This window comes from Corylus avellana, chromosome ca1 (genome assembly GCF_901000735.1).
Source record: "Corylus avellana chromosome ca1, CavTom2PMs-1.0".
NCBI lineage: Eukaryota > Viridiplantae > Streptophyta > Magnoliopsida > Fagales > Betulaceae > Corylus > Corylus avellana.
In genome coordinates, this window is record NC_081541.1 from 43,105,170 (window position 1) to 43,117,108 (window position 11,939).

General features: G+C 32.9%; 1 protein-coding gene across 2 annotated transcripts in view; it reads right to left on the bottom strand.

The window, feature by feature from the left end:
• Positions 1 to 6,797: 6,797 nt before the first annotated feature.
• The window catches only part of LOC132168006 (uncharacterized), a 17,284-nt gene continuing 12,142 nt past the window's right edge, over positions 6,798 to 11,939 (bottom strand). The window contains exons 2-3 of one of the 2 annotated variants that reach the window (XM_059579066.1): positions 7,798 to 8,115; positions 6,798 to 7,062 (exon numbers count right to left, since the gene is read on the bottom strand). In XM_059579066.1, the coding sequence (XP_059435049.1) occupies positions 7,832 to 8,115 (284 nt within the window). In that variant the 3' untranslated portion in view covers positions 6,798 to 7,062; positions 7,798 to 7,831. Of the gene's footprint in view, positions 7,063 to 7,609; positions 8,116 to 11,939 lie in introns of those variants that run through there. The other variant, XM_059579067.1, reaches the window with a different exon arrangement.

Consider the following 11,939-nt stretch of genomic DNA (forward strand, 5'->3'; position numbering starts at 1 on the left):
TGCTACATCACAAATGCATGCATCTTTAACGGATGAACTATTCCATAAATGTGTGTGCGGTTGAATAAAATGGCAATCAAAATCACCAGAATAGGAAAAGCATGATCCAAAAGAAGGATTTGAAATAACCATGAAACCTTGTTTATGTTGTCACTTTGGGGAACATATAATATATGCCTTTTGCAAGGTCTTGTGTGTTATGACTTGCAACCACTAGTTTTAGTCTTTTAGAAAATGTCCATTATCTCATGCATGTACATGGAACAGAAGTATACTGACTATAATAGTGTTGCCATTCCTTGTAATTAATCATTCATTTTAAGGTGCTATTTGTATATACCTACGAGATAACTCTATTATTTTTCAGCAAGAAATATCTAGCTAGTGCTCAAGGGCGGAACTAGAATATTTAGTTTTGGGATAAAATAAAAAAAATAAAAAAAAATTAGGGGGCCAAAAGTTAATTTGTAAAGGTATTTTTGTCCCCCGTTAATGCATCAAGATTGTTTTATCTTTTCAAAAGTAAAATTTTTAGAGTGCGTTTTTTGTTTTTTTTTGGTTGTAATGTGACATGAAAGTAAAAGCAGTTTCGAGTGTTCTGTATTTTCAATTGTTTGTTAATACCTTTATTTTTTTTGCTATGAAAAAAACCTTATAAGCTGTTACAAAACAAACCTAATATCATTTATATATCGTCTATGATTGTCGATTTCATCATTGCAATGCTTGTAGATATTAGCAAGAGAGAAATAAAAAAGAATATATGCTTGATTATTACATTTTTGTGATATATATTCCAAAAGAACTAGTTCTTAATTAGTGAGGCTCTTATAGAATTGGGTATATAGTCTAGTTTCACCTAATATATAACCAATGTAGAACTAATTTAGTTTAATCCAATCTAAGACATTACATTCTCCTTCACTAAAATTACTAACATCCTCATTAAGATTCGCATTGTGTTGTAGTGCCTTAGCATTGCGCAGTGTTAATATGTTAACTCAGGTACCATTTATTATAATCCAAGAATGCATTAGCCGCATCTACGTTAAACCCCAAAAAGATTAGGCACAATTGGACTTATAACATTTGTCCACATAATGTCTCAACAATTCAATTTGGTTAATCTGGAGTACTACAACCGTCTTTATTCAAATTTCTAACACCCTTACCAGAACTTGCATTACACTGATAATTTTTTAAAATTATTTTAAAAACTAAGTTCGAACCAAATTGATAAAAAAAAAAAAAAAAAAAAAAAAATTGAAGAACCACACCTTAAAATCCATCAAACACTTTCTTACTCATCCTTTATTTTAAAGAAAATACTTCAGTGATCCTTATTCTTTTATTTTATTCATTTCTCTTTCTTAAGCTTAATAAAAAACTCTTCCTACAAAAGCTTCAAAAAGTGGGGTAAAGTAGAGAAAAAGTAAGGAATGGAATGTAGGGTACCATTTTTCAAAAGTGATTCTTCAAAATAGATAAAAGTTGGATCATTCTTCAAAATTTGAAGAAAATTTAAAAGAAATGGATGTGGAATGCTCTTATATACTGAGTGTGGGCTAAAACAAGATAATTTGAGATACTAGTATTAAGTATCGAGAGATATAACACAAGTCCTGGTGGAGCTAAGTCAAACTACAGTTTAATTGGTCTTGAAAGAGTGTATGCGGTTCCCGTCGTCTATGTTTCTCCTGAATAGTTTCCAACGGGTAGGTGTTATTATGATCACACTCAGATATAATAATCACAGTTTGTCACCCTCTCTTATCCTTTTAATTAAAAAAATTTTAAAAAAAAATCAGCATTATTCATAGTATATTGAATTGGGCATCGGAGCATAGAAATATTCTTTTTTTTTTTTTTTTTTTAATCTGAACTTGCATGTATCACAATAAAAGGCTAGTATATATTTGTATACACATAAAGCAACACAGCTACAATATATATATATATATATAACTTAATAGTCAATGGAAATTTAGTGATCATAAATAGTCAACGGAAATTTAGTGATCATAAATAATGTTTTTGAAGGGGAAATCGTTCTAGTCTTATATAAATAATGAAGATTTGAGCATCCACTAAAAAAGCAATGACGCAATGCCTATTAAATCAAAGTTAGATTAGCTAGGCCGTCCACATACAATAAATCTTTGAAAAGAAAATGAAGAGAAAGATCGAAGTTCATCAACCAAACTCAATTACGTATCATGGTCTTCAGATCCTCTAGAATCTGTAAATATGTGACAAAATTAGTGGAATTCCTACTCAAACATATGTGATTAGATGTTGATCAACATCTAGTTTGGTCTGTCACCATTTTCCACCAGCCCCCCCATAAAGTGTAGAGACAGAAGGAATAATGCTCACCTTTTTTTTCCTTGATTACGAACAATAATGCTTAGAATTATTGGGAGATATATCCCACAAATGGAAAACTTTATCAAAGTGCAGCATATTGCACAAAATCTATTGTAGGATGGGGGGTCGCCGCGGCGACCTTCTCTCATGACAAATAGAGGTGAGGGCGGCAATTAGTCCCATGATACGTACAATGGATAGAGTTGATGCACAATCACCCCTCACACAATAGATAGGACGGCCGCAAGGCCACCCTCCTACAATAGAGGGGTTGGTTTTTTTCATTTTTAGTTCTAGCTGATGTGTCAATGACATGGTGTATCCAATATAGTGTGACTGGATCATCTTGGTACATGGTCTAATGGCCATGTGTCACTCATCACAGTTAAAAAGTGATAATATAAAGGACATAATTTTCCTTTAAACTGGGTTGGGGGAATTTTTTTTTTTTTTTTCCTTTTATCTAAATATAAGACATAGGTTAGGAAATATATATATACGTTAATATACTAACATGTTATTAATACTTTCCATTAAAAAAAAAAACACATTAATTAATACTCTGTTAAATCCTAAATCCCTGGAATAAGGATCGGCCCAATTCATGATCATGATTTAATGTTTATGTATCTAACTGTGTATATAAAATAAAATGTTGGCATGTCTTTCAACAAATTTAAATAACACAGTATCGTGCTGACTTTAAATTGTGACTATAAATAAATAAATAATATTCATTTAATTTGAAATCGATGCTAACATTAAATATAAAGTCAACTCTTAAGATAATAATCTTGATGGAAAAGTTGTAGTAAAGGAAAAAGAATCAGGATCTAAAAATACAAAAAAAGAATCCTTTAATTCAGCCTCATTATGGGTTGATCATGAAGGCCGGCAGCAACGTACCATCCGCAACAAATTAAGGAAAATAGAACTCCGGCGAGCTAAAATTAAGTATATTCGATCGCCGGCCTTTACAGCTAAGCGGCCGGCCGCCGGCCGCCGGCCGGTATACCTGATCTCTCCCTTTGACGAGGAGGCATGGTGATTTAATTTATCATGTTAAACGGTTTCCATTTTGTGTAGCTTAGCATATTGTATATGCTAAACGACAAATCTAATACTGACTAATTAATCAATCGGTCAAATTAAGGTTGATTTTTGTTGGACGACGGTGGGAGGAACCCAATGCTGTCTCAGAAGATTGTAAACGACACCATGTGATTGAGGAACCAATGCCAAAGCTCTTCTGCAAATATATTATCGCCATGAACGACTTTTGTACGTTCCCATGACCCATGACCCATTTCCAATTTTCATACATTTTTATTTTTTCATAATATATATATTTGGGGAATTTCTCCTACTGACATGTGTAGAACTTCTAGGCCTTGCATCAAGTATTTCTGATTATTTTAAAAAACTTTTAACAATAAAAAAAATAATGGATGAGGTCAATTATGAGAGCTTTTCCAATAATCTGGGACCTTTGCCATTTTAAAATCTCATTGGATAAGGTCAATTGGATTATTGGATGAGGTCAATTTCTTTGGTATTTTAGTGTTTTACAATGTATAGTGGTCTCAATATGCATTATGCAAAAGTGGAGTCAAAGAAGAGCGAGAGGAGACAAACGATCTCAATCTCTAGCCTGCCTTTTATCTTATATTTTTATTTCACTAGACGTGTTACACAATCACTCTATCAAATGGTAATTATAGAGCCAAATTAGCCAATAGTTGTGTGCGGTATGGTCGATGCAGTCTACGTTTTAGTTGGGAGCGGAGACCGTGCACATGCATAGATAATGGATCCCTTTTACACTTGGGAAGTGCAATACATAAATAAAACCTAGGAAATAACCCACACAAATGATCCTAGAGACAACCTAAAAGATTGGTAGAACTTTTGTTCCAATGAGAGTATAGCAATATGGTCAATGATAAAGGTCCTTTTCGTAGTTAGAAAGTGAAGTCCACATAATCCACTCAAGTTGTTCTAAAGACAATAATAGCGTGCAATGCGGTGGATAATAGTGGGGTTTTTTTTTACAATTGAAGTTGGACCATGAATATGCATGAATAATGGGTCTCTTTCACAATTAGAGTCGGACAAACATGTATGATGTATGACAAGGATAAACCTAGATAATCCACATAAGTGATTCTAGTGATCACAACCCACAAGATTAATAACGCTTTTGTTCAAGGGGGAATGTACATATGATGGTAGACTAAGACACGAAGTTGAGATTGTTGAATATATTCGTATGAATATAAAAAAGTTTTAAGTCTAAAATTGGAAATATGTAACAAATGTGAGTGATTAATAAAGCATAATTGGACTTAGACCGTGTTAAATATTTCCCAATATATGATATATTAATATATCATATTATGTTTTCAGTAGAAGACTCCTAAAAAATGTCAATATCCTTGACACTACTTAACTATAATAACAAACCTTAAGTCTACAATAAGGTAGCTATTGAGCTCCCTTACAGCTAGGTAGCCATTGTGCTCTACTGATACGGCCTTGCAAGTAAGAGCTCTCTTAATCAAGTAGGAGAACCTCTCACAATTCTCCGATTATCACCTTTGCCACTGCCTCCTCTTTAAGTCGAGAATAAAGGACAAAAATAAAAAAATAAAAAAAATAGTAGCTTCTACATTGATCGAATCTACATTGTCAACCTCGTAATAATAACTTTTTACAAAGATAAAAAGAAGAAGAAAAAATAACAGCAAGTTTTTCATATATAGAGTCTTCACCCACTGAAGAAAAATCTTTCAACCAAGATTTGCAATGATGGCAATATTTGGATCGGTAGACTACAATTATCACAATATGAATTGGTGCTTTCAAAAATATTAGGAGTAACTTTATTTATGACCCCTGAACTTTAATTCGATTTGATAAACCCTTCCTAAACTTTAAAATCTCTCAATTTAGTCTCCTGAACTTTCAATTGCTTTCAATTTGGACCCCTCCATCATATTTTAAACGTTAAATAATGTTTAAACCCATGACTTTTTTATAAAATTTCAACTTTCAAAACGTTTTTTTTTTTAATTATTATTTAAAAAAAAAAAACAAAAATCTTGAATATTTTGGGCTTTTTTGTATTTTTTTTAACGGCTAAAATTGACGGAGTAGTTCACATTGAGAGCAATTGAAAGTTTAGGAGTCAAAATTGAAAGATTTTAAAGTTTAGTTGAAGTTTATCAAATCAGGTGAAAGTTTATGGGTCTTCAATAAAGTTACCCCAAAATATTACAATTTTATGTGCATAATGTTTTTATTTTGATAAGAAAAAACAAAAAGGAGAAGGAAAAAGTTTTAGTAGCTCCATTCACCAAAAGGTACCCAATTTTAGGTATGGCTCTTATGCTTATGCAAATTTTTTATTTTCACAATCTTTTATCATGCTTTCTTGACGTTTGTTTTTAAATTTTTGATTTTCACAATCTTTTATCATGCTTTCTTGACATTTGTTTTTAAATTTTTTATTTTCACAATCTTTTATCATGCTTTCTTGACGTTTGTTATTAAATTTTTTCGTGCGTCCACTTCAACTAGGGGTAAAAAGGTAGAAAATCGAACTGCTAACCGTTAACCGCATATATATATATAAATGTTTGTTCTTAATTTTTTTTTTAAAAAAAAGCTGTTAGCGGTTATTCGAGTTACAAACTGCCTAGTTACAGTTAGTAGTTTTAGCCAATAACCACTAACTGTAACCGCCTTTTCACCCCTATCTCCAACTCGAGAGACAAATCTATGGCTAATGTAGACTTTAAACAACGATGCCCTTTATGCATTAACCGTGAAGCACCATCATCTCCGAACACCGCCATGGACATCTTCTCTAACTATCTTAGCCCAACTAGTACCAGTGCCACCCTCCAGTATCACGGTGGCCATTTTCTTGGCCGGTGAGCAAAATAACATTTTCGATCAAGCTTTGGCCCATGTCCAACCCTTCACAGGCATTTTAAAGGTTAGCCTGAGCTAACTCTAAGAGACTCCACTTTTAATACTTTTGAAGTTTTCTTGTACTTGCTTGGAAAAAATTTGTATTTATCTTTTGAAACAAATAAATTTTCACATTACCAAACAAAAAAGTGTACAACAATGCCCTGCTGAAGGAAATTAAGAAGTCATTCATTTACAAACATTTATACTGACAGAGATCGAAGAGCAGTCATTCAGGCAGCAAAGTGTACAGAAAACCCATATAGCAGTACAAAACTTCAAAGATTTGCCAAGGTATCAGTCCAAGCAAAGGCATTTTGGCAGATATTAAACTGTACAAGTTATCCACAATTATTGCATATTCCATCTCCAAATGAAACTTTATAAAAAAAAAAAAAAAAAAAAACTAAAACAGAGAAAGTTGAAATTCTAAACACAAGTTTAGTTGAAAACAAAATCTGCACCAGGAACAATGCTTCTACTAATAAGTACATCTTGATTTCTTGATTATAGCCCACAACAAAACAAGTACAAGCCTCCAAACTCTTGCAAAGCATAAAAAACCAAAAAATTTACAAGTAATTTTCTCTACTATAGTGCACCACCTCTTGAGAGAGCAATATACAATTCTTTCTTCTCTCCCGTATGAAAACTGACAAGAAGAAATAGTAAAGAGTCCAAGAAATATTCATTGCATTTGCAATGGTCTTTGTCACATACCTATAAATCAAATTACAACATTTAATGAGTCAATGATATATATGGGGTTAGATTCAAGTTACACCTGATGTAACTGTTTTACTCTATGAAACCACTTAAACAGCTTCTCATAGGGATCATTATTCAGCAAACCCACCATTAAATTGTATGATTTTATAAGGTTGTCATTGCTTGACAAATATCAAAATAATTGGGGATTAAAAACTACCACAACTAAGAGATGCTCAATTTCTTCACATTTTATAAATATACTAACAAAATGAATTTTAAATTGGGTTAAATAACATCATATTGGCGTGAAATTTAGCATGCATGATAAGAATATAAAAGACATAATTCAATAAAGGGCTCAACAAAATATCAATTTAAACGTGTGCAAGTGTGTGTGGGTGTTAAAAAGAAATACCAATCACAACAGTCTATAAAGCCAAGGCACTTAATTTAAATTTTGACACACACGAACACACACCCCAAGAGCAGGAAAGATCAAATATCTAACAAAAAATAAAAAACAAGCATTTACAATTTGAAGAAGAAAGTGGTAAAATGAAAGAAGGAAATAGCAAGGAAGATGCTATTTTTGGCCCAAACAAAGCTTCCCCTCAAAACAGTGCACAATTCTGTATGAGTTTTATTTTACAACAACATCAACTTTCAGAAAAACATATAGGGTATCACCCATTGACCGTATCCATGCGCTTAATATTGTTAGTACAGTTCTACAGCACAACATACCACAGTATTCATTAGACAGGACATGCTGTCCAGGCTAACCCTTGCGTTCTGCTGGCGTAGCAGGTAGCCCTTCTGGTGTAACAGGTAGAACCCCAGTATCTGGTGACTGCGTGTAGGAAATAGAAATCAGGTTAGACCTGTGCTTTTCTTCTCCAGTGCAATCAGTCCCTCCAACAAGCTCACCATTCACCTTTTCAGACAAGAGTTCTGAAGTGGGGTCCTTATCTGGTAGAGAATAAGAAATGGCAATAAGTGACTCTCGAGTCACCTCCTCAGAAGTCTCGTTTCCAGAAACTGAGTTATCCATAAACCAACAATCTGCTTGTTCAGCAAGTATTTAGACACAATTTGGAAAATTAGTGATCTCAAAGGAAAAGATACCCAAAAACAATAACAAGGGAGTCGATTACTAAAATGCATAGAGCAAAAAGTAAAACTATTCATTCACACATAAGTTATAAGTAATCATAATTTGACCTCAAAAAAAATTTAATTTAGAATTGTTCAAACTTGATAAAGTTGACTTACATCCTCGTACCAGTCAAATAGATATTCAATTTAGACTGGCACTGACCTAGCAACTAATTTGAATAACACCCCATCAACTAAAAATAAGAGAACCCTTGATGCCTCAAACTCCTTTTAACTTTTAAAGAATCGAAACACCCCATCAACTAACTCACAAAAGAAAAAGATAAAAGCATGTTCTCCGCCTAGCTTCATAACAATCCATTTTGCAAACTACTCCTGACTGCAGTTTGCTAATCAGAGCTACCATTAACTGCAAACACGCTCTAAATTCTACCTTAATACGTTAAATTTAAATTTGAAAGAGCAGAACCATCCCAAGGAAACAGACTCAACCAATCTCTCCAAAAAAAGCACCAGATATTACAAACATTTCCAGAAAGCTAGTGGGACGAAATCCCTCATATCCATAGGAATCAGCCATTTCTTTAGGATAATGAGATGGAAGATCTCTGCACTCCTCCATTCCTAAATCACTAAGAAGTTCCCTCCAAAAATTTACTAGCACCCAATGACTACTTCAGCATTTATTGTAAATATACAAAGCCTTTGTCACTTTTTTTAAGATTAAGTTATACCAGTTCACTATTCAGCTTCAACCTAAACTTTCTGACAAGACATCTTTCAGCATATGATTTCTCACCACCTTCAGTTGCACATATTTTTCTTTCTTTTTATTATTTTTATTTTTTCAATAAAAGTTTTCTTTAGGCCTCGTTTGGTTCGCGGAAGATCTAGTCAATTAGAAAAAGATTAGCTACTACTGGGAATAGAAGAGTGTGGAATAGATTAGCTATTCATATTCCTTTGTTTGGTTGTAACGCTAGAATAAACTAACTAATCATATTCTTTCGTTTGGTACAATGCAATATGTTGGTGAATGAAATCATATTGTGATCAAATTTCCTAAAATACCCTTATAATACAAATACAATTTTATTTATATTATTAAGGACTTTCATTCTTTTTTTTTTTTTTTTTTAAACATAAACAACTTCACTATAATTTCTTTTTCTTTTTTGTTTTTAATTATATCGTATGTGGTCTTTTTTTTCTTTTTTTTTTTTTGTAATTACGCTTACAAAATTATTTATATAAAAAATATAGTTGGAGAAAATAGAATCAAACTCAATCTTAAATCAAAAAAATATAGTTGAAGAATGCAAAGAGAATCAAAAGAATTAAAAAAAAAAAAAAAAAAAAACTGCAAAACGTACAGAGAAGGGAGACGGCATATAGAAAAAAAAAAATTCGTTTGCACTTGCAAAAAAAATTGTACCAGAAGAATTAGAGAGAAAATAGAAAGAGAGATAAAAAAAGAGAGAGAACGAAATATAGAGAAGAGGAAAAGAGACACGAAGATATATATATATATATATATATAGAGAGAGAGAGAGAGAGAGAGAGAGAGAGAGAGAAATATAGAAGAATCAGAGAGAGATCGAAATTTCATCCCACAAGTGGAGTTTTTTTTTGGCAATTTACACAATTAATTTAATTTCAAAGGAAATGATTAGCTAAGCCACTCATTTTTTAGTGGCTTAGCTAACCCTGTGTGTATGAGATTAGTAGTCCCATGGGAATAGACTATTCCCAGGAATAGAGTGTTACCAAACAAAGGACTAGTTATACCTAGTGTTAGCTAGTCCAATCCAAGGGTCTATTCTGCAAACCAAACGGGGCCTTAATATTCCTTTGTTAAACTATCATGTCTAAATAAGTACCATATATAGACCTTTTTTTTTTTTTTTTCCAGATTGGTAAGCAACTCATACTCCGTGGTTCAAGTCCAATGACCTCACCCACCCTATTAAATCTTAAGGGTTTGAGACACCATAAACCATGGGACCAAGCCAATCCAAAAATTAACACAAATATAAGGCTACATCCCCTCATAGGTTCGAAGTGCCTCCACTTCTAGTCCTACAAAATTAAGCAACTGTTTAGCTTCAAAAAGAAGCATAAGATATATTCTCCATTCTCCATTAAAACTCCTCAAACTCCCATATGATTGCCAAAACCAACACAAATATGAGGCTAAATGCCTCATAGGATTAGAAGTCCTTCCACTTCTAGTCCTACAAAATTAACTGCTTAGCTTCAAAGAGAAGCATAAGATAATTTTCCCGTGTGATCACCAAAACCACCCCTGGTCCACCATTTTATCCAATATCTGTGCCCAAACCATGGTTAACACATATATGCCCCTTCAAATCCAATCTCAATCATCTCTACCGCAGCCAGTGGCCCAGTGCCCAGCACAAGCCAAAACCCCCAAAGGGAAATATCAAAAAAATTGATTGGTTTCTCGAAGTGCTCTCAAGAGTCTACAACTTCCCCAAAATCAAAAGTCTTTATCTCATCAATTGGCACAAACCCCTCTCTTTCCTATCTACTTCGCATCAATTGTATCAAAAATCTGTTCTTGTTCCAACTTTAAAAAAATTCCCTGCAACTTTTCAGGTGCTATTTACTACCAATAAGATACCAAGCATCCAATTTTTCGTACCTTAATCTACAACATATCTCAAGATTCAAACTAAACGAGACAATTAAGCATAAAGCTTGAATTCTTAGGAACATAACGCGTTCGAATTTATTCAAAAACAAAAACCCAGAAGAAAAAGATCACAGCTTCGTGCATATTCGCGAATAAAAACAAACTCCCACTAATGAAACAATCATCAGGAACAATTCTTTACCAACGCATGTTCAAGCTTCACGAACTATCACATAGAAAGACGATACAAAAAACAAAAATATATTCAAAAAAAAAAAAACCCAGAAGTAAAAGATCATAGCTTCGTGCATATTCTCGAATAAAACCAAATTCTCACTTATGAAACCATCATTAGAAGTAATTCATCCCAAACCCAAGTTCAAGTTTCAGGAATTATCACACAGAAATCCCCAGAAAACAATACAAAAACAAAAAAGAGAAAACAAGAAATTCGAGATTACCCAGAAAGATAATTGTGAGAGCAAGCGAGCTAGCAAATCTAAGTCAACAACCAACGGTGACCTGTGAAATCGAGGCTTTGGGACTCTCCTATTTCGGCTCTTGAATTTTTTATTGGTTGGTCTGCTTAATTTGAAAGTGAGCGAGAGAGTTTTCAAAAAAAAAAAATTTAAAAGTTAGCGTGCCAGGTGCGGCCCACGTGACATCCCTGCGGGACCACGCTCCGGGACAACGCGTGCAATACACGGCAGTCCAAGGAAAATCGATTGTTCTTATTATAATCCAATCTCAGGATTAAGCTTTTCTAGAATTCTTGGAATATTAATTATATCATATAGATATATCCTTCAATTTCAACCATTGATTTCAATTTTAAATGGTTGAGATTTTGCTAGATCAACATTTATCATTTTTTGAAATATGATAGAATATATATGGTAAATACTGGGTTAATAATGCCAAGAAAAGAAAAAAAAATTGAGTTAATAAAGTGGTAGATGCTGAGCTGATGTAGCAAAATTTCAACTATATATTTAATTTGAAATTAATTTTTAGGATAATATCTTCAACATATTCTATAAATAACATATTCTATAAATTTATTGTTAGAATTATATATAGTCTTTGCTTGTAGAAAGTTTTTGGGCTAATTTTA